The sequence below is a fragment of the Accipiter gentilis genome, chromosome 27, assembly GCF_929443795.1.
Source record: "Accipiter gentilis chromosome 27, bAccGen1.1, whole genome shotgun sequence".
Lineage (NCBI taxonomy): Eukaryota > Metazoa > Chordata > Aves > Accipitriformes > Accipitridae > Astur > Astur gentilis.
The window spans coordinates 12,177,782-12,205,539 of record NC_064906.1 but is presented as its reverse complement, the minus strand read 5'-3'; the positions used below and the strand labels follow the sequence as shown (position 1 = coordinate 12,205,539).

Here is a 27,758-nt window from a genome sequence, read left to right as displayed (position 1 = left end):
CATCAGTTTTGAGTATTTCGTTCAATTTCAATCCTTCACAGTCCTAATTCAAAATCACGTTTCTTCTGCCAAGAAAAGCATACTCTTCCCTAATCAGCCAGATGCATGCTAAGTTGGTTGAAATTAAAATATTAGTCATTCAAAAGCAAAAAAAATGCTCACTAAGCAAAATTGCCTCCTCACAAATTATGTTCCCTACTCTGGTCTGTCCCTAACAATCTATGCTGACCTATTGTAGAAAAGCACATCCTTCAAAGTACATAAATGATACTGAAGTTTTGCATGACACACACTCCAGAGAACTTAAAATTCTAAGTAGGTTTACACTGTTATCATTTTCTAATAACTAAAAATTAGTGGGAAAAAATTCCTCAAGAAAATTCTTTACTCACTTCAAAAAACTAAGGTAAAGAACAAGAAAGGTAAGAGAAGGTGAAGTCACATTTGGGCTAAAAGTATGAGTAAAAAATTTATATTCACTAGTTCATGTTTTATCAAGTCTAACCAATTTTAATAGAACTGAGAATGGAAGTGGCTCCACCAGTTCACTTACAGCATCTCCACAGAAATGCAATAATACAAAACACCTCTGCAGATTTCATAGAGCAGCTTCGCACCTCATTACACTCAAGATAAAAATCTAATGCTCTGCAAGATTCAATACGTTGCTTCAAAGATTTTAGTAATTTTAAGAGTGGAGTCTCACCTTTTGTTACTATTTGTTTAAAATGCAATTAAATTCCATTTCTATTGGACCTCAGCTGAGGATGGTGAAGGGGGGAAGGGACTACATCATATCACTGACATGCCTTCTAAATGGGCGATTTGAATTTGTAAACTCCTTCCTTCTCTACCAGATGGGAAGCAACATGCTACAAAGAACAGGCATACTGAAGCTCCTTTGATTAAGATCAGCAGCCAAGATTTGCTTTCAGGACTGCAGCTTCTACGCACAAAAGAATAGGCGATATATTGCATCTGTGTTAGCAATTCAACAGAGCTGCTTTCACAGGCAGACAAACTTGAAAAAAAATATCTGTTTAATTGTATTTAGTTGTCTGCCTGTCTGTATGTTTCACTTCAGATGGGGTGAATTATTTCCATATTCTTGAGCGGACTTGCAGGAGCATATCATTCCGGTAATATTTTTCTGTTCTTCTTATCCCAATCTTCCTGATCAATTTCTTGTCTTTCTGAAGTGCTGTTATGCTCAATGTCCTCCATACTTTAAAGGTATTTCAGATTAAAAAAAGTAGTCCTGTTCTTTGAAATTAAACTCTAGTTCCTATTTACCACTTATGTAACCGTTAGAAAAGCAATAAGCTAGGACAAGGCCTTTCCAATGAAATACCACAAAGTTACCAAAAGAAGAACTATTTTAAATTTAGTTCTGATTGTAACAGAGAAGACCTCACAAAGAGCCTGAAAGTAATGGCTAATATGGATGAAGGGGATCACTGAATACCAGACTTCACTATTCTAAAACTCGAAGACTGAAGACAATGAGCTCCCCCCAAAAGAGGCATCGACAAATTCAGCAAATTGATTAACAGAAACTATGGGGAAGAAGTTCCTAAAGGATAAGGGACTGCAGAAGAGCTGGCAGACACTAATAAAATAGGCTATACTGAAGATGACAGCAAATTGTCCTGATGCAGAGGAAAATGTTTATGGCATCAGCAAGAGCTCTTCAATGCCCTGCATATCAAGAATTTGACACACAATTAAGGTGAGTACAAGGAATAATATAAGCATGGAAAGTTAATATCAGAAAGACTAGGACATAAATAAATTGCAACTACCAAGGGGCATAAATGGTAGCAAGAAAGTTTCTATGAATGCTTTTGAAGTTAGAGGAAGATGAAGTGTAAGTGCATTGCCAGGTAGAGAAAAAAAAAACCAAACAGATGAACCAGAGGAAGATTAAGTCAGTCTTTATACAAACAGGTAGCTGTAATCAAGTATTTGATGCAATTAATTTAAACAAGAAAGAAAAAAAAGGACAGGCTGAAACATAAAGAGAACAGGTTAAAAATATTTAGATGAGCTAGATCTATTCAAGTCCTGAAGGTCTGATGAAATTCACTCTAGAGCATTTTAGAAACAGCCTCTGGAAGTTCAAACATATTTCTGAGAACTTGAATAAGAGGGTCCCAGAGGACTGCAAGAGAACAGATTCAGTTATCTTCCTTTTGTGGAGGGGAAGTAGAATGCAGCAAATAGGCAGACTTTAAAACCCACAAAGATATTAGGACAAACTACTGAACAATCAACTACAAGATGCTGAAGGTGTCGAGAAAGTCAAGATACATATGTCAGAAGACAATTCAGTCTTTTTTATTGGCCTGGTAAGAAGGTAGAAATTTTTTACAATGAGGGCGGTGAGGCACTGGAACAGGTTGCCCAGAGAGGCTGTGGATGCCCCATCCCTGGAAGTGTTCAAGGTCAGGTTGGACGGGGCTTTAAGCAACCTCATCTAGTGAAATATGTCCCTGCCCATGGCAGGGGGGTTGGACTATATGATCTTCCAAGGTCCCTTCCAACACGAACCTTTCTATGGTTCTATATTTGATATATCTTGACATTCTTAAGGGTTTCTGATACTACTGCAATGACATTCTCAAAAGCAAGCCCAGTCTTCAAATCTACTTTTCTCCCTCTTTGACCATTAGAGTTGCTAGCTTGTTAATCACACTTGAAAGAGTTCTTGTAGTTCCTTACGTAGCAACAAGAAGGGTCATGAAATCAAATCTGATGGCAGGTTCTTCTACAATGCCATTGAGAATACTCTTTCAATTTTAAGACACATGAAATTTTCAAACAATTTTAAACAATACTGCTACTGCAGCAATCAAACTAATTACTGTTATGTGGAAGGATTTAAACGTGATGTAACCAACGTTCTCACAGATCATTAGCAAAGAACACCAGCCGGTACAAGGGCATAGTAAGGGCTTGCCCTGAAGACAGAATGGTAGAACAAAGAATGAAAGACATTTTGTACAGAAATGAGGAAAAAACAGCAAACATGTCTGACTTGTAGCACGTTATAGTGTGTTTTCAAAGTCTTTTATTTAAATGGATTTATACTGTTTTCTGCTTTCTTGTCAGTTACCAAGTTAAAATGCTACAGGAAGAGATGTTCCCCTGTACTGGGTTTGTGTGGCAAGGTTTTGGTAGCAGGGGGCTACAGGGGTGGATTCTGTGAGAAGCTGCTAGAAGCTCCCACTGTGTCCAAAAGAGTCAATGCCAGCCAGCTCCAAGACGGACCTGCCACTGGCCAAGGCCGAGCCCATCAGCGATGGTGGTAGTGCCTCTGGGAGAACAGATTTAAGAAGGGAAAAAACTGCTGCAAAACAGCAACTGTAACTGGAGGGAGGAGTGAGAATAGGTGAGAGAAACAGCCCTGCAGACCCCCAGGTCAGTGCAGAAGGAGCGGGAGGAGGTGCTCCAGATTCCCCTGCAGCCCGTGGGGAAGACCCTGGTGAGGCAGGCTGTCCCCCTGCAGCCCGGGGAGGTCCACGGGGGAGCAGATCTCCACCTGCAGCCCATGGGGGACCCACACCAGAGCAGTTCATGAAGAACTGCAGCCCGTGGGAAGGACTCACATTGGAGAGGTTCATGGAGAACTGTCTCCCATAGGAGGGACCCCACACTGGAGCAGGGGAAGAGCATGAGGAGCATATTACACTGTCTGTCATATAAAAATTCTTTTCTTCTTGATGTTACAAGCACTAATACAATGAAAATAGCCTAAATGATTACTCACACATGATCAAGTGATTTGTAGGAGGAAAAAAAGAAGTCAAGTTACTGTGAAACATGAATGTAAGTATTCTGCTTCCTATGAACAGTCTTCTATTTCAAGATCCAAGGCTATGGGATCTTTCTCAGGGAAGGCCACAGCTATTTTATTTCTTAAGATACTTAATTAGAGCATTGTCCACTTGTCAAAACTCAGTCACAGGTCATGAAGAAAGTGTGGTGTAGGGAAAGAAATCCACTTCTTGATTAACAACTATTATTCAACTGAAATCTCATTTGTTTACTTCATTTATATCTGGTTAGAGAAAATGCGGACTGGATACAACAATACAGATGTAATAGATACAGAAATGAAATTCTACTACCTCCTCCTACAGTTGCAGATCTTGTTAAAGAGGCATCCTCCTGTCCTTCAAGTTGCCTTTTAAGTTCTTCTGCAGATTCAGAATGGAGCTGCAGGAAGTCCTTTATGGCAAATGAAGCTTCCTCTTTAACGGGATTTATCATTCGCTGCAGAACTGGGATGTCTTCCTGTCGGACTCGCAAACAGAGTTTCTCCATCTCTCTCATATTGGCACGAAGTTGCTGTAACAGTTTTAAGAGTTATTTTGTAGGTTACTACGTAAGAGCACCAGACACCTTCAGTGGTTGGGAAGCAACTATCATCTTGATTATCTTTAAATAATCACTAAAAGTGCGACTCCCAAGTTCTAATAAACTAAGACCAAAAACACCCTCAAAAGTCCCAGATTTCAAGCAATCCCTATGTTCCAGGTCACCTTTCCTCTACATCCATTTTCTTTTCCAGACTGCATTGTTTGACTGCAGCTCGTTCGCCTGTCAAAGATGCCCCCAATTGCTGTAAAAGCCCATGCCTCCGATAACAGTGAATCCTCCCCTCGAACCCATCCTGGGTCTCCCAGATGCTGTTACTTTGTGACCCAGTACTATTCCCTGGCCTTTTTATAATGTTCTTGCACAACAGTCACCCCATAAAAAATACAGCGCTCTGCGGAGAAGGGGCTTGTCCTCACTTAAGGTAGCTCAACCTAAAGATGATCCCTTCTGAGTAAACGACCCATCTCCTACTCTTCCTACGGCGGGTGACAGTCCTGTGGCTGACAGCAGTACTGAGCGATACAGCGATTTAGTCACCGCAACCAGAGCTCAACACTGTCCACAGAGGAAGGCATCTGTACTTCCAAGTGCTTCTTACTTGGAGGTGCCACTACATCATAACCAGCTCGCTAAATCTGTTGTATTTTTAATATTTGCTTGTGTTTGTGAGTTCACTCAGTCCTCTACCTACACAAAAAAATAAATGAGGGTCGCAGCTCCCAGCACAGCAGTCCCTAAGCAGTGCAGTGAGGCATCACCAGGACACATTGCCGAGTCTTTTTGGATGCAGCCTACTTTCCATAAGGCAAACTAAGCTACCTGTCCCAGGAGAGTAAGAACCACAGATCAAGGAAGAGATGGTACCTATTATCTTCTCTGGTGAACCAATTTATCCACAGTATCAGCCAACCACAAAACAAGGGAGAAATATTTTTGAAGCCATTTTGATTTTCTTGCTGTCGATTTTATACTTTATCCACTTCTCCAAGTAAAGAAGTCAGTGGGTTTTATTTTGGGTTTCAATTAAAGTATTTAACTAATTACTTCGCTATGTAATTACTGAAGTTATTTCAGTGTCTGTGACCAATTTAGTCCTTTGCCAAAATATTTACCTAAATTGCAACAAGTTAAAATAATATCCAAATACAGTAAGTGATTGCTTTTCAAAATCTGCTTTTTCTTATAATGAGCAACTGTGGTGATTATAGCACTTCAGGATATAATCATTCACAACCCCCAACTACCCCAAAACTATCATTTTCATTTTGTAAAGACAACTTCAGGGACAAAGGAAAAGGATTACTTTTTAAAAAAAAAAATATTTATATTCTTTTTTCAGAAGAAGGACAAATATATTTCACTGGAATATCAGATATAAGAAAACACAGAAATATTTCTTTAGTTACTAGAGTTTTGAGAAGATATGAACTATTCACAACTAGCAAGAAGAGTCTGTGTGTAGGCATCGCCTGTGAGATAAATTTCTGTCTACAGCAAAAAGAGGGGGTTTTTACTGCCCAGGCTTTTAAAATCTAAAAATGCACACAACTTTTCTTTTTCCACAAATGAAAAGAAGAAATTTATAGTTTAAATTATACCACTTATTGTTTTAGGACTGTAGTAAAAATAATATTCATTGCATTACATTATAAGGTGATATAATAAGTTATATTATTTATTGCACTATTTACCAATTGTTTTGAATATTCTTCTCATAGCAGAACAAGAGAATAGATTAACATCAGTGAGTGGTTAGAAAAAGAAAGGTTTTCTTCAGTAATACAAACCACATATGGGTAATGCCTTAGAAAGGCAATATTGCTTACCTGGAAAAGCAGGAACTAGATGGAACTTGTTTTATTTATATACCCTAGTAGAACTGATTTTTTTAACAGGTATGAAAAAAAATAGTAGAAATATAATTAGAGAAGAAGGAAATTAATTCAACAACAAATTGAAGTAACACTGCACAAGCCATATTAGGCAAGCAAAGAAAGAACTACCAAATTCGTAAAAATCATTTGTCAAATTACTAAGACTATATGCTATTGTGTGCTTAAATTAACAGCACTACTAGCCAATTTAGGCTGCATTATTTAAGGCTAACCCCAGGTAAAAACACTGATTAACAATTAAAAAAATGGAGATACAAAAAATAACTTTGTGAGGTAGAGCTGTATTAGAAACATGTTACCCAATAATATTCCTCATACATTTCTCATCTCAATCTACCTTGCACTTCCTGTTATCTTCCTCCCATGGTCTGCCCATAAGTACTGAAAAAGGGAGAATTTCATCACTGTCACAGTCCACCACATGCCTAAAATTCTGTTTATAAAATCTTGGAATTTAATTTAGAAGACAAAACAGGACTATCTAGACACAACATTTAATTATTGTGAGAATTATATGCAGGGGACTGAGTGAAGCTGATCCTGCTGTTTTGCTTCAGGAAACAAAATAATTATTATTCTGTCTTTGGCCACAATGGAGACAAAAAAACAACAAACCAAACAAAAACATGTTGTGAAATAGTGACAACAGTGAATTTGGTATGAGCTAATAATGCTTCCAAAGCAGTTTCTTTCAAAAAAAAAAAAAAAAAGAAAGGAAAATTTCCAAGTTGAAATTTTGTAATTTTGTTAAAACGTAGCTCTGCTAGGGATTTGTACCACTGCAGCTGCAGCTCAGGCAAATAACCGGTATAGCCAATGCATGAGTTTAATGAAGACGTTTACTGTGCAGTGACCAACACAACCACCAACTTGCTGGTGGAGTTTTCAAAAATCCTGAACAGAAGCTGCAAGAGATACAAACAACCCACCTTAAGGAATGGCTAAATCAGATCCTCACTTTCACTGTTCATTATTACCTTGCTGGTCAAAGAGAAATATTTGTGAGAAAGATGGAGGAATCAGATGATGATATTTGCCTATTTGGTGAAATTTCATTTTACGACCTCTTCCTTTGTGGTTTTGGAGAGAGGACCCTTGTTCCATTTCCTGTCAATTAACCAGAAGCCGAACAGATTCAGCCTAGCAAGAAAACTAAGCCCTGCTGAGAGGAGACATGTGTTAGGACTCACCGGGGTGTAACAAGATAAGTGTTATGGATATGCAAATGACTGTGACTTCTTTTCATAATCATTTTAATGGGACGGAGTTTAATTTCTGGGTAGAGCATAAAAGTGTATCACCCTCTTCCTAACTGTTTCCACTTTTAAAACCAGGCTTACTTAGTGAGGAAGGTAATACAAAATTCTGTTCTCATTTATGGGAACTCCTGAGTTTTGAACTCACCAAATTCAGCCCAAAAGACACAGAATTTTTCTTTATAATATTTGCAATTTTCGTCTGTTAACTTCCAAAACCAAGTAACAGTCTTTGTTTCAAATGGCTTTCTCACAAAAACTGTAGGAAAATAAAGCTGACAAAAACCTTGGGAAGTCATCCCTTCAAAGCATGATCTGCTGTGCCTATTCTGACAGTTGTTTATCTAATCTGGTCTTAAGAGGACTTCTTTATGAAGAGCTGCAACCTCCTTGATGCCATACTGCAAGAATTCATTATCCCAATTGCTACAGCATTTTCCTCACGTCTAAATGAAATCTCTCTTGCCTCAGTTTAAACCAGGTACTTCTAATCATCTCTGTTCAAAACAGAGAAAGACAAGCCCGGCCCTCTTTGCAACCACCTTTTCTATGTTTGCAAACAGACAACACACTACTGTCAGGCATTCTTGGGGCAAACTAACTGATTTGTCAGTCTCCAAATAAGTCTCATTTTCTCAATTTCTGACCGTTTTCACTGCTCTCCCTGAATACTCCCTAATGAGTCCACAGCTTTCTTAAAAGTGTGGTGCCCAAACTGGACTATTCTACCTGGAATCCTACTACCGCTGACCAAAGAGACTGTATGAGACACCACACTGACTACTCTCCTGTTTATACATCCCACCACATTATTTGGCTTTTTTATATCACTATCACACAACTGGTTCACTTTTACTCTGTCCTTCAAGTCCTCTTCTGCGGAAGTGCTGTCCCAACAGCTTCCCATGCTGGGTCTATACACCCAACGATTGTCCTTGTTCTCATCCAAAAACATACTGATTTTTCAGGTCTTTTCTCAACATGTTTATGAATTCTAACTCTGTTCTCTCCACCAGAATCCCTTAGTCTCTCCCAGCTTTATGCTGTTTGCATATTTTTGCTATATAACGAAACTACTGTTACATAGCTATTATATAGTGCTTTCATCCCTAGATCTCAAAGGACTTTACTGGAGTAAGGTTCACTATAATAGATGCAGAACTGGTGTAGGGACACAAAGTCTGAGCCCAGTTTTTCTAAAGTGTCCACAAATTTGGAGGTAAGTCTGGGAGATCCACCAGGATGGTGGATTCACTATATTATGTCAATAAATGTAATGGATTTTTTTCAGAAAAATAAATGAGAGGAGGCATGGTTTTCACAAGTACTGTGGAAAAAAATCTATTGACTCTATCAACACATCCAAAGTGGAAAGGAACAGAGAAGCCATATATAATGAAGTTGCTCTGCTTTTCCATTCTTTTCAAAATCTTTACAAATGCATTCAATAAAAAATAAAGAATAAATTATAACCTTCTACCAGAAAGTAAAATACAAAAGGAGACAAAGGAGCCAAAAGAGGGCTTCATAAACTTTTTTTTTTAAATCACTGTTGCTGAAAATGACTGTACACATCTGCCCATTAAGGTTACCTTATTACTCAGCACACAGTTTTAATTAAGAAAAGGACTTATTATAAGTATTCAGTTTTTTGAATTATCTTTAAAATCACAAAGTATCTTCCCATATTCTGCTCCTCCTAAGTGGTTTATGAATGGGACTTCCTCTACAGATGTCTTGGACATATGAGAAAAATTATAGACTCCCTAAGGAATTCAGAAGTCTTAACAGCAATTTTCAGCAAACCAATAAACGTTATTCATACAAAAGAGTAAAAATTCCTGGGTTTTTTCAGTATGTTTTTCAGAACAGTAATTTTTCTTCACTGATAGTGACAGCTGAATTTTCAAAGTAATGTAACTTGATGAAAAATAGATGCCGTGTTTCTATAGGCTTACTGCAGGCTGACTTAAAATACCATCATCACTTCACACTCAAATATATAACACTCGTGAACATCACCACCAATGTTATACCAGCAACACCCGTCTCTTGTTCTCTTGTGTGCAACCAATTTCATTACAACTGAGAAAAAGTAACGGATGACAACAAAGAAGGAAATAATGTAATTCCTATTCAACTGCAGGTAAACGCACACAGCGACCTGCAGTACCTTGCCATGGCAAAGAGCTTGGGCTGCATTGCCACAGCATGCTGTTAAGGACACATAACACCACAAGGAAAAGAGGAAGCAACAAAGAGCATAAGGGCACCTCAGTGCTTCAGTACTGACCCAGCGTGAGGCTCCCAGGCACCAGGATAAATACCAGGTCTGCATGGTTCCACCGTTTACAAATGTCAAAGGGCTGAGATGGGACCAAAACCCTTGAAAAGGCAGCATGGACTTGAGATGTAGGATTATTTCCATGTAACATCTGGTATCTCTACCAGTTATGGAAGTATCAGAATTTCTATCTAAGGCCCCCAGCAACAGCTACCTGAAAATCACAGTATTTAAGTATCTGCTTCAGCCGTGTGTCCCTGGCAAAACTGATGTTCCCAGAGTGCTCAGAAACTCCAGCACTTCACTTACTCTATCCCCATCAGCCTATACTGCTCCTAACACTACCAGCTAACTGAATCGTGGTGGTCATGCCATTCTCACATTCAATCTCTGCCATGATCCTTCTCTTTTTCTTCTTCTTGGTTGTATTATCATTAAATGTAATGTCACATACATTTTCCAATAGTTTACACTTTAAACTCTTCATGCTGAAATAGTACATGAATGACACGGGATCTGTCATATCAATCAGTCCCTTTTTCTCTTTATTTCCTGTCTTCCATCCATTAATCACTGTCAACTCTCCCTCCATTCTGCATGTTGCTGTTTTAAATTAAGTAAATAGCACCTCCAAACAAACCCACCACCTTAAACCGTCTCAAACATACATATGATTTTTAAGAAAGTACTGCAGTACCTTAGCTGTGCAAATGTAACGCTGCCTTCACTTACCTTCTCTAGACTTTGTTCAAAGTAATGTAATAAAGGACATATGTTACAAATTTCTTGGCACAGGTCAAAAGAGACTTCCAGTTTAAGGATACATTTATCCTCCAGATGGCCACAGGCTGCAACACTGAGCTGTTTTTACATGACCCTTCATCGATACCATAAACAATCTCCTGCAGCAACAAACTCATCTATCTTGCTTCTCACGCTCTCCCAATATATTTGCGTAGTATTCCAGAAAGATACTTAATTTGAAGACTGCATCATTTTAAAGATGGTATAGAAGACACGAGCCATACAACTAAGCTTTGAAGATTTATGCAAAAGAGAGCTGACTGAAAACTGTCTTTTATTTTTAAATCATTTTCAGTTGAAATGGAAATCATAAAAGTGAAAAAGGAAAAAAAAATAGTTTTTTCAAGTAGCTTTCCAGGTCAGAGCAACACAGTGGAGAGACTACATCGACCTAGGTATGTTTTGCAGAACAGTCTCCTTTTGTGGGCTGAATATAGACTAAAGCCAGGTCATTCACCCCCAGTATTTCTCCTCTTTTTGTTCAATGCCTTATATCCTCTCTAGTAACTGCAGCATTTTTCTTCCTCTCACTACGAGTATGATCAGTGCAGTCCTTAGGTGTTACAATAAAATATTGCCGTTTCACTGAAATTAGCTTAAATCTTGCAATAATTAACTAATTGTATGGTACCATCAACATGTATGTGGGCAAAGCCCAGCAAAACTGGATGTTTATTCAGACCCTAACATTTTACAAAGTCCATGGACTGTCCCTAAACACAAAAATCTACAAGAGCACATTTGTGAAAACTAATGCACAGTATACAAGAGCAATTTTCTCGGTATTTTTGAAAGGGTGTCATCATGCCCTATACAAAGATCTCCCCAGTTTCTTCACTTTCCTTTTTAGATGTTTTTAATGTGGCATCCCGTCACCAGAAAGAAGAGGTATACATTTATGCTCATCTATACTTCCATTATAATTTTGACCATCATCAAAACTACAACAGAAGTAATTATTCTGGGTAAACTGAAAATTCAGAAAAATGGCTAATTATGTGCACATGGATTAAATGTAGAGTGGCTGTGCATATATTTGTCTAAAACCTGTGGCGGATGCCTTGGGTCAATATTGACTTAGGGATTCCTAATGTATTTTTACAACATCTAATTTTGAGAGCAAAGTGTGTGCTGCAGAGAACATTTGGTATCACAATAATTAATCTGATTTCTTTGCAAACAAACAGATCACAAGTCCATTGGTAAACATTTAAACAGCTTACAGCAAACACATTCTACATGTCATATAATTTATTATCAAGTACTCCAGACTCCTAACTATTTAATTAAAACAAAGAGCTAGTCTACTCTTCTTGCACGGACCCAAATACTTAGTCTGCTCTCTGGGTATCAGAATGTGAACCACTTTAATGCGTAACTTGTATCCAGATCTAAAAGCAGTATGCATTAAATAAAATATAAGAAAATTTATTTTGGTTGAAAGTGGCAGGCTTTAGGTTCAAGACAAATATATATGTTTCTAGAGACAAATAGGAGGTTTTATTAGTAAAGCACTTAATGTATTTAAAAATATCATCTTCAACGTGATTATTTTTTCTCTAACTATTGATAGATTTTGTCTTGCTAAACAAATGATACTGACAATAAAGAGTTCCAAGAGAAGCCTTTCCTACCTCTCAGATGTGAAAATAGATTAGAGCACAGACATAAACAAACACATGCTTACTACACCGCACCTGTTAGAATGGCATTTTTTTAATAGGACTTCCACGTTTGGAAGACTCTTTCAATATTAAGAATAAACTTATATTCATATTTCAAAAATACTTGGTGAAAAATCAAAATAAACATTCGAACCTCCAAATAACAGAAATATCAAGTGGATTTCATATATAACTTATCCACACTGAAAAGGCTCATTAACACCTTCCATTCCTCAAAAAAGATGCATAACTCCAGCTCTGCCTACTGTCTCGTACTGTTGTTCCTTTGGGACTAAGTTCTTATTTCTGAGGGGTTTTTTTCCATTTTTATTCTGGTCTAATTTCCCACAGGAGTCAGTAAGGCAATGCAACAAACACAGGAATTAACAGTATTAAAATTATGAAATACAGTGGTTTAGGACTGCGCTATCCCTGCTGGCAAAGCCTGCTTGTCTAGATGCAACGTAGGTCACAAAACATTTGTTCTAGTAACTGTCATGTCCCTACTCTGAACAACCCACCAAAATGCCTCTCCTGCTGGCAAAGATAAGCCTTTCCCCAGAATTTTGCCAGTACAGCATGTTATAAACCACTAACTGCTGTATCTGCATCAGCAAACTTTGCAGTGCAGATCTGGTCTTTGTGGTTTTCTGTACTGACAATCTTCTTTGGCTGTGTCCTATTTAGCAGTGTGAAGGCTGATGTTTGGCATTAGCTTTTGCATCACTTTCATCAAGACATGCATTTTTTTTAGAAACAGATGTGAGATTCCCTGTGTGCTGAGTTATGGATGACTATGCATGAAGTCACTGAGATGATGCCATGCTGACAAATGTGTCTGGTATTTCCTCCTTTGATGATATTACGCATTCAACGAGATTTGCACACCAAACTAGTAGTGCAGATGTTCTATGTTTGGTCTGAAACCACACTTTAAAATTAACAGTATGCATTATTGCAATTCCTATCTTCTAATTTAGTAATGTGAGAGGATAGTTTGTAAAAGACCAGAGTCTCCAAACTTTTGTTTGTTCAAGAATCCTGAAACATTTCTGATTGTATTTGCCTCATAGGACACAATTAGGAAATCCCTACCTTTTAAATGAAGTAAAGCAATACCATGTACTCATCAAATCCACCTTTGAAATACATGTCTCTGTGAAGATCCATCCCTGAGGTAACCAGTACTATGTATGTAATTTGATTCCATTAATATCACAGTCATTTTAATATCCTTACCTGAACTGTTCGTCCTGCGTTAATATGCTCTTCGTGCAATCTGTCCCAGAGCCTGCATCTCTGATACTAAAATAAAGGAAAAATACTCCATGTAATTGCTATTTTTGCCAACTGGCTATGCAGAAAAAAAAGGAACACTCAGTAAAGAACCACTTTAATTTTCCAAAATTGACAGTAAAGAAGCTGAGTCATAAGCATTTCCACTGCAAAATTAGAGAGGTAAATGGCAATTATTTTGTGAATAATATTGTACAATGTATTTTACTGAATTGCAGATAACCAGGGTTTCAGCATCAGTTTTTAACAACAAAGAGCTATTGCAGCATCCCAACGCAGCTGTGGCATGCATCACTTGGTGGTCAGTAAAATGAAGGACAAAAGGAGGAAAAAAGAATGGAATAGGGGATAAGAATTACTGGTCACGTAGGACAACAAGGTATCTGATATTATTTACAAAGAAAATTGCATTCATTACACAACACTACTGTCTACATTTACACTTACCGTTTCTATACGGTTACGAGAACCATCAGGGCAGAAATGGAACCTGCATGAGGCCCCACTAACTTCAGTGGGAAACTATCCGTACAGAACTTTCCACGGGATGGAGACCAGAGTAATTATTCCAGTAGCAGAGCACAAGTTTTGCAAAATAACTGTGTATCATCACATATAAACCTTTTCATCATTAAAATAAATCAATCCCTGCTATTGGCAGTTGACATAAATAATATAGACACTATCATGAAAGAGAGTAGTAAAATAATAGAAGTAGAAGCTGTGATTCCTGGGATATGTGCTGAAACCATCAAAGAATGCATTTATAATACTAGACAATATTAGAACATTCTTTTTGATTGTTTAAATAACAAGAAAAAATACCATGATTTGTGAGGTATTTTTATGTAAAGTTTAATTCCCCAATTTCTTAATACACTTTGTTACCAATAAAAAACTTTATCTACAGCCTACATCTTTCCTTAATTCTTTTCATAGTTTTAGAGGCCACAGCAATAAGGATCACAAGTTACTCAGCTTCCTAAAATACAAGAAATCTGAAGTTACTTCTTATTTTCAGAGAAAAAAGTTCTTTCAGATTCGGGTTTTGTAGTGCTATGGAAGAGAAAAGGTTTAGTGTTCAATTAAGTCAGATTAAAGTGATTTTTCTAGGAAACTAGCAACTTCTGCATAAATTATTATGCCATTAAAATCACTACAGTTGTTCTTTAAAATAAAATGGACAAAAAAAAAAAATATCTGTATCAACAGCAGATCTTCCAATTCAGTCATCCATGAAAAAGTACTGAAACAGGAATTTCTGAAGGTGGAACAGAAGGGCTTTGGGGAAAAATTACCTTTTCAATTTCAACTGACTGTAACACATTGTCCACATACCAAATAACAAAAAAATCCTGTTTTCCAGTTAACAACAAGAGGAATTCCTCCTGGAAACCTTTATTGCTCTTTATAATTTCTACTAGAAATGCTCAGCACATTTATCTGTTTTATATATTTAGAAGTTCTTTTACTTTGCTTAAAAATTCCTAGTGTGCTAGTGATGGCCTCAAAGAATCCAATGACTTAATAACACGCCTAGAGCAATGACATTCATGTGGTCAGAGAGTTCCTCCTTGTTGACTTCTCTTTGTCATCCAACACAAAGTAGGTCGTACTGCGCAATGTTCACTGTGGGGGACTCAAGGATAGCAAACCTTGAGAGGAGATGGTATTGGCATTATTCATCATTAACAAATACATGTAAAACTAAGGGAGGTCCCTGAAGTAAAAAACACCTATGGAATCCTAACCTGTTAAAGCAGGTCCAGAGGAGAGCCACAAAAATGGTCAGAGGGCTGGAGCACCTCCCCTATGAGGACAGGCTGAGAGAGTTGGGGTTGTTCAGCCTGGAGAAGAGAAGGTGCCAGGGAGATGTGACTGCAGCCTTTCAATATATTAAGAGGACTTAGAAGAAAGACAGACACTTTTTACCAAGGCCTGTAGTGACAGGACAAGGGGCAACGCTTTTAAACTGAAAGAGCCCAAGTTTAGATTGGACATAAGAAAGAAATCTTTTACAGTGAGGGTGGTGAGGCACTGGCACAGGTTGCCCAGAGAAGCTGTGGACGCCCCATCCCTGGGAGTGTTCAAGGCCAGGTTGGATGGGGCTTGGAGCAACCTGGTCTAGTGGAAGGTGTCCCTGCCCATGGCAGGGGGGTTGGAACTAGATGATCTTTAAAGGTCCCTTCCAACCCAAACCACTCCGCAGTTCCATAATTCTGTGATATTTAATAATAACTGTGCTACAGCCAAATAGTTTGTATTTCACATCAGAAATACAAAACATAAGGTTACTCTTAGACACTCAATCTCTTTTCCTCTTTGTCCCATTCTCTTTTGAGAGCTCTCTTTAGAAAGAATGCTTCATGCTTATGCTTTGGATCCCTTCCATTTCTGCTTGAAAGTACCCAGTGGACACGGAGAGAACTCAGAAGCTTTTCATAATATCCTCTGCGTTAATTTTTGTAGCAGGTAGTGCTCACCAACATTTCTAAAAGCTCTACAATAAATATCTTATACAAATGCATACACTCAGACGAAGACTGCAATAAGACTCCAATATCCTAGTTTCTCATTTTGTGACACCTTTATTTATCTTCCCACCACAACAATGGCCCCCAACCCAAGGTAAAAAATGTTTCACACAACATCCTTTAACTTTGGCACAGTCACAGGAAATGAAATTAAAACTGAAAGCAACAGAGAAAAGGATGCCATGTCTTACAGCACTTTTTTTTTTTTTTTAAGGGTTGTTGTGTGTCACCAACAAAGTTTAGGGCAGCATGCCAAAATCTCCACCTTCCTGTAGTACTCTGTTAGCTTTCATCTAACAGAGGCTAACAGAAAGTTGTAACTCTTTTGGATAAGCATGTGTTTTATTCCCTGTTTTGGAGTGAAGGCCATCCAATCCACGGAATGTGTTTTAGAAAACAAGACCTCTTTGGGGAAAACATGGAAAGAAAAAAAAAAAAAGGCAAGTATAGAGAACCAATTTCTTAAGGACAAAATTTTTAAGTCTTCAGAAACTGCCATATGGAAAGTTGGACTCTCAAATAGTTGAGAAGCAATGACAATGGATTTATGGTAGCCACTTTCTCTGAAAAGGGGTGCTCAAGGTCAAATTTCATTATATATTGATTTTATAGTTTCTTCAAACAGTGATTTAGTAGATTAATTGTTTGGACTATCTCTGGAACCTAAGGTTTAAATCAATATTCATGAAATGAGGTTAGAGATATTGGCTTCATCATAAGTAAATAATGTTGCTGCTCTAAGCAATTTGACATAATTACTGATTTTTGCTTAAAAGTAGCCTGTAAAATAAACAGGATCAGATTTTACAAAATTATCCTTTTACCTCTAGGGATGTTTGGTTTACATGGCTGAAAGTTAATTTTACAAAAAGTATTTAAGAGAAAACCATTTAAGCTGCTGATGCTAACAGCTCATAAAAGTACTGTAACACATTCATTATGGCTAAAATGCATGTAAAAGATATAAAATGCAAATTATCATGGAACTATTTCAAGCAAACTATTGATAGTGTTCTGATAATCTAAAACTACCTAGAGACAGATTTCAAATTCTGATTTGCCATATTTTTATTTTCACCTTCTCATAAATCTATCAATAGAGTAAACTTTGGAATACTTATAGTTCTTACAGCCAGAAAAGTATTTTTCAAAAAAAGAGAGAGAGAGATAAACTTTCAAATTTTACGACCAGTACACTGAGTGTGGACTCTTTAAGGAATCGAGTATTTAGGGACTATTTTTATACTCAGATGTATTACTTTTCACAAATGTTTGTGCCTTATATTTTTTGTCATACACAGAAGTTCTGAAGTCTTCAGTACTGCTGAATACCTTCTGGTATAGTTACCAATTGTTAATTTAAAGGTTTTATCCATAGTTACTTGTTTCTAATAGTTCTATTAATTACTAATTCAAATATCAAATCTGGCAGGATTTATACCGTCTAGGGATACAGAAATTTTTAACAGTGTTCTGAAATCAGAAAGACAAATCTACACGAAACATTGCTACCACTTCTTGCTTTCATAAAAGTGTTGTTCCTGAGGAAGTGCAGTTAACACTGATTTTAAGAACTATGTTTACAATTATTTAAGGATTTTTCTGATCTGCAGATTTTATTATGTTGACTGAACAGATCATTCACACTGATACCATCAACAACCTGAAAATCTCAAGAAATGTCCAAACCAGACACTTTTAGATTGCATCAGATTTTTACATTCCAAATATAAAATTGAACGGCTCAATAAAGCATCTTGGTATTTCAATGTGGTCATTGAATGCCATAACAGAAACACTGCAGTCTGTATTGCCTATAATTAAACTCTGGCTAAGCATGAGTTTCTCTGACAATGCTTTCAGCAAAGTGTTAGATCAGAACTAACCTAAAAACTCATTTTATCTGAGTGCTAGTATCTCCTGCATTTTCTTCTAGACACAGAAATCCGTTCTTGCAATCCCCCCGATCTCCCCTTCCGTCTGCAAAACAGAAAAGCTTAACACAAATGAGTTGCTGGGCCAATAAAGACTTCAGCTTACCAACATGTGGCTGAATTAAGTGGAACCTATTTCACCCCTTCCCTGACACCATGGTAACGCTATCTGGCTAGATACAGCATAATTATTCTTTGTCTAAATACGTGTAAAAGATATTCAGCAGGATCAACCCCTAAACTGGCTACCCCTCCTCAGTGACCAGGTTCTGCAAAACAGAGCAATTCCCAAGATCATCTCTCACACTGTTTAGTACTACACAGGGTAATGACTGATCACATCTCTGTTTCTCATTGGAGCACCCAATGCCTTTTGAAGCTTCTTGATAGGGTGTTTATACACCCTAAATCCGGGAGAGTTTACATACATGGATGATACCTAGCAATGAATCTATTTAACTGTACAAAATAATACTTTTCCAAAAGAAAAAAAATCAAGAGTGTAACAGTTATGCACATCCCCTCCATCATCTCTCCCCAATTACTACCTTACACACATCACATGCTTATCTTTACCTTCAAAGTGCAACAAAACCATTTGTGTACCACTAATGTGCCCTGCTAATCACTTCCCATTCTGTACTGGCAGGTCAGCTTCCCCCTCCCATCAACAGAGTACCTTTTTCCAGTGACCACCCATTTGCTCCTCTCAGGAAAGGCTGCAGCTTTTGTGCCACCCTTTTGCGGGTATTTATTAACATCATCCCTTCACTTCTCAGTGCCTTCCTCAAGACTCTGAAGCATGGAATGCCTCACTGTTCCACACTCATTGATGCTGTTGGTGCTAACTGGAGAGCTGCCCTGAAGAGATGATTTTTAACGTAATTTTAACATCAGCCAACTACAGACCAAAAACTCTACCTCTCTGCAACCATGAAATCCCTCTTTGTGGATTATGGCAAACGCATGTTGCTTCCATGAGCAGTTGTGCAAGTTCTGCTTAGAGAAAGAAGGGAACAACCTAGCTACCAAGACTGTCTCTATTTGACTGAAACAGTTTGCATGGAAAAGCTATGATGATGATGCTCTCCTCTAGGCACCTCTGAATCCTGTCCTATTCCACATTATTCTTCACTAGTTGCCCTTAGCTAGCTCTATGGCCACTGCTAGGTATGGGCCATGCACACTGAGAGATGTACGCACTGCTCCATGGAGCCTGTAACACCTCTCCAGGGCAATTTAACAGTCAAGGTTCCTTGCTCCCCCATCATCTCACTCAAGAGCAAGCTAATACTGACTCCTCTGTACTCTGGCTACAATGCAAAGTCAGTCAATTAACTGTTCTTTGTGGGACAAGCTGGAGAACAGAAAGCTGCTCCTGACCACTACAGAGCGGTGCTGCTACGAACTGGCCAATTCCAAGGCAAAAAAGTGCTGAATCAGCGGACATCTAGCTAACATAATGAATTATACAAATATGGAATAACGAAGAGTAAACAACATGCTGTGACTGAAAAAACAGGTCACCTCATTCAGAAGTTATTGCTTCAGGCAAATATTATACTAATAAACTGTTCAGTTTGTGAATATTGCAGTTCATATCCTTACTGTATCCTTATTACACCCTTACCAGGAAAGAGTCAAATTATTATCTCCCATCATTAGTCTCAGCAGCCGCAGGTCTTCCTCTATCACAGTTTTTCTCTCGTCCCATGGTCAGCCATCATTTCTGCACTTTCACCTCCCATCTGAGGTACTTCTTCACTAGCTCCCCCCACCCAATTCTGTATCCTTCATTTACATGAGCCAGGAAGAGTTTCTTCTTCCACATAAGGGAAAGTAAGAGGATGAAGCAGTGGGAACACAGAAAAATCATCTCCCTGTTTTCAATGGCAGATTCAGGACCAATCAAATTAGCAACTCCAGGAATGAGTCCTGCTAATTTCTAAGCAGAGGAGCATGTCTTAGTGTTGGGTAAATCTTTAGCTATCTTCAGCTGGTGAAGTTCAATCAGTATCTACCGAGTACCTGCAAACCATTTTTTTTTTTCAGAATCATACCTCTTGGCGAAAAAACAGCAGATTTTTAGAGGCACAGCAAAATGTACAGTCTAGACAAAGACCACCCCACAAAAATATCTCAAGTGTTCCAACACATGTCACTGCTTTGAAAAGAAATTACCACTAAGCTATCAATCACCTGCTATCATTTAAAATAAGCACTTCTTATCAAAAGAAATTACTATCAGTTGAACAACACATTATTTCCTGACTATGTTCTCAGAAACAAATACATGGATTTATTTTCCCTCCTCCCCCATCCCCAACCTACTCGAGGCAGAAACCTGGCATGGAAAATTTCATCCAAAAGGTTACCCACTTGGTAAAGTGTGCTGGTTTTGGCTGGGAATGAGATAATTTTCTTCATAGCTGCCAGCTACTACACGGCTGTATTTTGGATTTGTGCTGAAAACATTGTTGATAATACAGGGATGTTTTGGTTACTGCTGAGCAGTGCTTACACAGAGCCAAGGGCTTTTTCTGCTTCTCAAGCCACCCCACCAACGAGGAGGCTGAGGGGGCACAAGAGGTTGGAAGGGGATGCAGCCGGGACAGCTGACCCCAACTGACCATGTATATGACATTCCATGCCATACGACATCATGCTCAGCGTATAAAGCTGGGGGAAGAAGAAGGAAGGGGGGACGTTGGGAGTGATGTCATTTGTCTTCCCAAGTCACCATTAGGCGTGATGGAGCCCTGCTTTCCTGGAGATGGCTGAACACCTGCCTGCCCATGGGAAGTGGGGAAGGAATTCCTTGTTTTGCTTTGCTGGTGTGCGCGGCTTTTGCTTTACCTATTAAACTGTCTTTATCTCAACACATGAGTTTTCTCACTTTTACTCTTCTGATTCTCTCCCCCATCCCACCAGGGGGGAGTGAGCGAGGGGCTCCATGGGGCTTATTTGCTGGCTGGAGTTAAACCACAACATAAAGTTCCAGTAAAGTTACGGTAAAATTTGTCAAAAAATGACAGCAGCAAAATGCAAAACAGTTTCAACAATACATTATACGCACCCTTCAGACCTTTACCTTTCAGGAAATCAAAATTCTGTTCACCTATTTCCTTCCAATTTCTTCATTCCTTCCCAAGGTGTTAAAAAAATGTAGACGGTTGTCCTACACCATCCGGATTCACATATAGACTTGATTTTATACATTTTGAATAAGCCTATCAAATTAATATGATGTATGATTTTTCAGAAACATGTGCAGAACTGCACAGAACTTCAGCTGTTCACTGATTTTTCTGTGGTGGTAAGTACAATCTTTTGTAAACAAATACGTCTTGTATGGTCATTTCAAAACTTCCATCACAATGTTGGTATTATGACTGTGTTTCTGAGTCACTCTTCCTTTTTTTATTGGTGTCACCTGTTTTACTAAATCTCTTAGCACGTTCCTCAACAAACTAATTTCTCTGTTTCCACAGGCTATATCTATACTAATAAACAAAGACTGAGAATGTTTCAAATCTGAAACCTGGTCATCTGTGCTGTTAAATTGTTAGAACTGTTCCTGGCCATACCAAACAGGTTCTCACATAAAGAGTTCCTGAGAACAGCCAAGGAGTTATAAATGCAGAACAGAGACTATTCCCCATTAGCAATGTCAATGCAGCCACCCTGCTTTGCAGAATATGAGGATTTAATAATATGGACATAAGCTATTTCATGCCAGACAACTATCCTGGGCATGTTTATTTTACCAGGACAGGTTTTGCCACAGTGTATGCAAGAATTTAACTTCTCAGAAGCATGTTCAGTTTCACTGTCACATGTGAGCTATTGTCAACAAAAAGCATTAAAACATGCTACAGTTTTGATACAATTCTTTTTCTATTTCCTTAAAATAATTCCATCTATTTCTCTCAACTCAATTTAAAAATATATAGAGAAAAAGATAGGTATAAACAGTAAATTACTCAGAATAGTTGGCAGCAAACTACTGGGACTTAAAAATAAAGTAAGAATATTAGGCTGCTTTCCCTACAATAACTTTTTAATACAAAACAGTAATGTTTCTCACTCTGTAGGCTGACTAGTTACTACAAATTTAAAGGCCTTTGTACATACTGAACTACCCAGTTTCATTTTTAGCCAAATTTGAATTAAGGATTTGAATAATCAACTTTTCATCAAAATCTCTATATAATCTTCCAGCATGACCGCTTCTATACTGTAAAAAAGAACTAGATTAGTAAAAGGTGAACACTAACCTTCTCAATATTTATTTGGTGTTTTCTTAACCTTTCCAAATCTGTTGGAATTGCCACTTTAATGAATTTCTGAATGGCAGGTTCAATTCGACGGAGTTTAACTTTTTCATCATCTTCAGACATCCTAAAAGCAGCTTTCAGGTGAACACTTTCAGGTCCAGTATACCTTCACCAAGGTAGAAAACCCTGAAAAAAAGAAAAAAAAAAAGAATTACAGGCTTACAAAAATGTAGCAATCTAGAATCACTTTTTAAAAGAAAGAAAAATAAGGGAAATCAGTCTTTCCAATAATCACATATATTTCAAAACCACATTTGAGCAGCATTAGCTACTTAAAATCCAGATACTGTATTTTCATTTAAATGTATTATTTCCGTTTATTTGCAGGCTTTGGGGATCATTTTTCATTGATAAAACTTAACACTAACAAAAAAATAGCTAAATAATTAAGACAGATGCAAACATGCTTTGCAGCATAATGATATAAGGAAACCTTTGAAAAAAAACTTCCAATTAGATGCTTTGCCTGATCAGAGTACAAGTTCTGCCAATTTACATTCTGAATTGTCTTAAAAATTGTAAAACATGTCCTGGAAAGGCACCAAAATAAAATTAATTTTTGAAGTCCATTTCCTAGAAAGATTAAGAGCTCCTGAATGAAGATTTGCACTCCAAATTGCATTTGTCCCCTACTAAAAATGACTAAGGCATCACCTAACATAGGGTTTAAATAGGTTGCTGAAATATTTGCAGGACCAGTAGGTACATAAGCAGCCTGAATTCTGTTCTCTGCATATGCATAAAACATAACTTTGGAGTTTCACTTCTCTAAAAGAAAGATATGTAGAACTGTATATAATAGCATTTATCTACAGAGCATATGAGCAATATAAAGGAATTCCATTATGCTGAATGCACATAAGGGGAAAGAAAAAATTATTGTGAGGTAACTTTGTAGTTTTAATACTGTATAAACAGAAGTTATTTAAATGAGATTTTCTTTCTGTATACTCCTTTTCTAACAAGGGGAATTGCAGACACATATGAGAAAGTTTTGTCACAAGCGTCAGTAAAAAGACGTGTTACCAGCAACTGCATCAGAAGGCTTTCCCCGATTTTCCTCTTCCAGTAACCAAACTCATTTAAAATAATTAAACGAGCATAATCCTCCTAGTACAGAGCAGGCACAGCAGAATGTAACAGGTTAAAAAACGTTCCTACTTTTCCACACAGCCAAACATATTATTAACAGTGAAATTAGACATTATTTTTCTCACACCCAACTATGGTGCGAAAGTGCGGAAGGAGAGTGTTGAGCTTCTTCTGAGACCTGTGATTCCTGCAGGCAGGGAGAACTTGAAGGCAGACACCAGTTGATGGCACTGGGTCTTTGACAGAACCACTCAAAGTTCAGTCACAGCCCTCACCTGCAGGCTGCAGGGAGGATATGTACAAATCTCCCTCATCTTCAAAGGAGCCAAGTAGTAAGCATCTTCCATGATGCCAGTGAGAAAGCTAAAAGCGCTTCTGGCAAAGGCAAGCTGAGCTTCTAGAGGAAAATAGTCCCAAGTTACTCACCTTTTCCAACACAGCTGCAAAGAAAACAATGTTGTGTTTTTCTGAAGAACCGAATGCTAACAGAAGACTCTCCTCCTTTACCTATCGCACCCAACGCAGAAACTGAAAATGGTGGAAAACTGACTATTTACTGAGAGTAGACCAAGTTAGGCGAAGTCAATCTTTAATGTTTCACTGATACATCTTTCCCTTTTTCAGAACCTCAGAAGGAAATTATTTCACCAACCAACTTCACAGTCACTGCTATTTTGCAGTCATTCCTAAATTATCCCCACTCCAAATTATAGAGACATACTATCAAGCAGTCTTACAAATCCCCTTCTAACCCGAGGTATTTAATATTAATAGTTCTTTGTCCAAATCTTCAAATAAACATGCAGTGGGTGGCCTTGCATTTTTGGGGATATAAAAAGAACTTTAATCCTTTTGTGTTGATTTACTCTTTCCACCATTCTAAAAACAGTGGCTTAAATGCAAGATGATAAAAAATACATTGATTCTTCTATTATACCTTGGTCGCTACAGTCCCTAACACTTCTGAAGGAGCCACTCGTTATCTCACAACTGAACTCCATTTTGAGCCTAGAACAGATATTTTTTTGCAATGAGCAAAAGATAAAAAGCATCCTACTCCAAACTGTAGTACCTCCTCTTCGAACACACATTTAATTTCCTGACAGCTTATACACTAATCCACAAGTTTATGAGCTAGAACGAATTAAAAATTGGTTCCTTAAAGATATTTAGTAGCCCTGTCATGCTTTTCTTTAATAGTGAATCATCCTGAAGAAGGATGACACAAATACTTCAAACTTACTGCACAACATGAACTCACAGAAACCCACTGTCCATTCTGTCTTGGAATAAATACACCAGAGACTAACCTAAGTCCGTCATAATTTTGTCCTTAACCTTTAATGACATCTAGATATTGATGAGTCAAAATTGACAGTTTAGGTGACTTATAAACTGGACCACTGTGAAAGCAGAGGTAATGTAACCAACAGCCATATGCCTTGAGTAGGTCATCTGAATAAGCAACAGTTTTAAATTCAAAGATTTGGCTGCATGCAGGGCTCTGGATAGTCATTTTCTTCTTAAAATTTCCCAGACAGTAAACTAGCTTTCACAACAGCGTCTATGAATTTCTTTAAGGCACTGCTGCCTAAAATTCACTAACAGTAAGTGTGAGAAACTAAGAACGAAGTATAAAAACTCCTTACGTTCTCATCAGCTCTCCTGCTTAATGTTCTCTCTAACAGTATAGTTTTAACAAAAAATTCTAAGACATAAATTACCAATAAGAAAATATGCAAGGTCTTACTTTTTTTTAAGTTCATATAATATGGTAAATAAAATTAACATTACAACTTTTTGTGATGACCTTACATTTGTTCCAGATGCAATTTCAAGGAAATCTAAGGTTTCTTGCATACTTTGCTGGGTTTGTGTTTCCCTAAGCATAACTTTAACAATTAATTTCTAAAGCTGTAATGCCTGTTTTTTGAGTAATCACAGAGTAACAGGACAGTTTAGGTTGGGGGGCGGATTTTCATACGCCATCTAGTACAAGCTGAATTACATGTGGTTGCACAGGCCCTTGTCCAGTCAAGTTCTAACACCTCCATGGACGGTCACTCCACGCACTCACTAGATCCCTCCTTCAGTGTTTGACCATTCTCCAGGTTAAAAGCAAACAAACAAAACCAAACCAAAACCAAAAAGACCTTCCTCGTAGCTAAACCAGCTTGTGTCCATTGCCTCTCATCCCACTGCCGTGCACCTCCAAGAAGAGCCTGGCTCTATAGCTTCCCACGCACAGCAGTAAGATCTCCCCCTCCTTCACCTTCTCTTAAGGCTGAACAAATCCACCTCTCTGTTTTTCCTTGATTATCATGTGGTCCAGCCCCCTAACAGCCTTGCTAGTCTCACAGGTGCCGAATAGAGGTGAACAGTCACTCTCTCGACCTGCTGTCCCTCGGCCGCATTTACTAATACAGCCCACAACGTGGTTGTCCTTCGCTGCAACAGCACGCTCAGACGCATATTCAGCATGTGGTCCACCACAACACACAGGTCCTTTTCTGCAAGGCTGCTCTCCATCAAGTCTTCCCACAGCCTGTTCTAGTCATCAGACTATTCCATGCCAGATGCAGGGCTTGCTTGTTGCCTTTGCTGGAATTTGTGAGGTTCCTGTCAGCCCATTTCTCCATCCCATCAAGATCCCTCTGAGTAGCAGCCCTGTCCAGCCTATCTACCCCTCTCCTCAGGCAAGTAACAAACACTGCTCTCTACTTCAGCTTTTTAAGAAGATAATTTTGTCTCTGTCCTTGGATCTCAACTGCAGTCAGCATGTACATGAAGCTGCAGAAGTTACGAGCCCTCTCTCAAAGGGTGCCATTCAGACACCACACAGTTGTGTGACAGGTCACCTTCCCTTTCTGACCGCTTCTGTACAGCACCATCGCTTGGACTGTCCTTCCTACAGGCATTTACCAAGTCTCAAGCACAACGAAATCTCGAGTTCTCCGAGACTAGAATACTTGGCTCTGATCCTCTAAAATAAATTCAAGTTTGAGCAAAAAAGCCCAAGAGAAAACAGTATCATTAAAGCAGTAATTTAAAAAGTTAGATAAAACCATTTGTAATTAACTGTCCTTTATTACATTCACTGTGCAAGATATTTCCATAAACAAAGAAATTACAGAATCTTGTCTTTTCAGACGCTGATGCTACAGGCCTTTTAAGAGGCTATCTTCCAAGTAAAATACTTTCAACTTGACATTCAAAATTCATGCACCAAAATTCAATTCCATTTCAGTGACAGAAATAACACTTATCCAGAAGTGATCAAGACCCAGATGTGCAATAATTTTCAGTCAACTGTGTCCATAAAAAAAGAAGACATATCCAAAGCATACTGAGCAGTATTATCAAAGTACTAGGTGGTGACAGAAATTATATATGTATCCCTTCTTAATATTTATGTTTTCTGGAGACTGTCCCCAAACTGAAACTGTAACTGTGAAGTAAAATTAGCATAAAAGAATACCATTTACTTGATATCTGGACTTAATATGAGAATCATCTATGATTCTTACTACCCAAGACAAGGAAAAATCCCTTATCCAGTTTGTCCACCCCGTGTCCTTGAAATTATTTAAGTGTATCTTCCACGAAGGATAAATCTACATTCCTTTGTTAGTAAGCAACAGAGCAAAAGAACCTGAGGAGTTCCACTTATTTGATCTTTGCTTTACCAAACAAACAGGTATATAAAGCAAACAAAATTTTTCAAAAACTGATCACTTCCTCTTTCAGCTTTTGAAGGTCCAACCACCATATGCTATCTTATTTCATTGCTTAAGTCAAACAATTCTAAGGGGTAAGAGAATCTTAAGGCATCCAGTTCCAAACAGCAAAAGTGTGAATTTAATTCTGACACTAACACAAAATCTCCACTTACTATGTGGTGGTGCATAGAAAGCACAGAGTCACATAGCTGCAGTCAATCAGAAGTAAAATTCTTCCCATGTAACTTTTTATTATAAAATTCAGTAAATGTAATAAGTAACATACATCAAATTAACACCTATGACCTTCTGTTAAACTGCCTAGTGCTCTCTACTCAAATACGGTAGGCAAAACGCAGAATAAACCTGAAGAGTTCTGCTTGCCCAGGGAAATGCAATGTAGTTCACGTATTTGATTTTAATTCACTTACGACACTTTAGACAACCACTACCGCTGGAAAAAGTACTTCCAGCATAGATGCCTGTTTTTAAGGATTGCAAGGCCAAAAGCTTTTTCCTTTTCTCATTGTAGATTAGAATACAGATGCTAGCATGCAGAG

General features: G+C 38.0%; 1 protein-coding gene across 8 annotated transcripts in view; it reads right to left on the bottom strand.

Moving 5' to 3' along the window:
- Nucleotides 1-27,758, bottom strand: part of STX17 (syntaxin 17) — a 37,165-nt gene that overhangs the window by 7,646 nt on the left and 1,761 nt on the right. For 5 of the 8 annotated variants that reach the window (XM_049830487.1, XM_049830486.1, XM_049830484.1 and 2 more), the window contains 3 exons: nucleotides 22,328-22,513; nucleotides 13,526-13,591; nucleotides 4,131-4,350 (listed from right to left, as the gene is read on the bottom strand). In XM_049830487.1, coding sequence (XP_049686444.1) covers nucleotides 4,131-4,350; nucleotides 13,526-13,591; nucleotides 22,328-22,450 — 409 coding nt within the window. In that variant the 5' untranslated portion in view covers nucleotides 22,451-22,513. Of the gene's footprint in view, nucleotides 1-4,130; nucleotides 4,351-9,827; nucleotides 9,920-13,525; nucleotides 13,594-22,327; nucleotides 22,514-23,754; nucleotides 23,877-23,905; nucleotides 27,704-27,758 lie in introns of those variants that run through there. The other 3 variants (XM_049830488.1, XM_049830489.1, XM_049830491.1) reach the window with 3 other exon arrangements.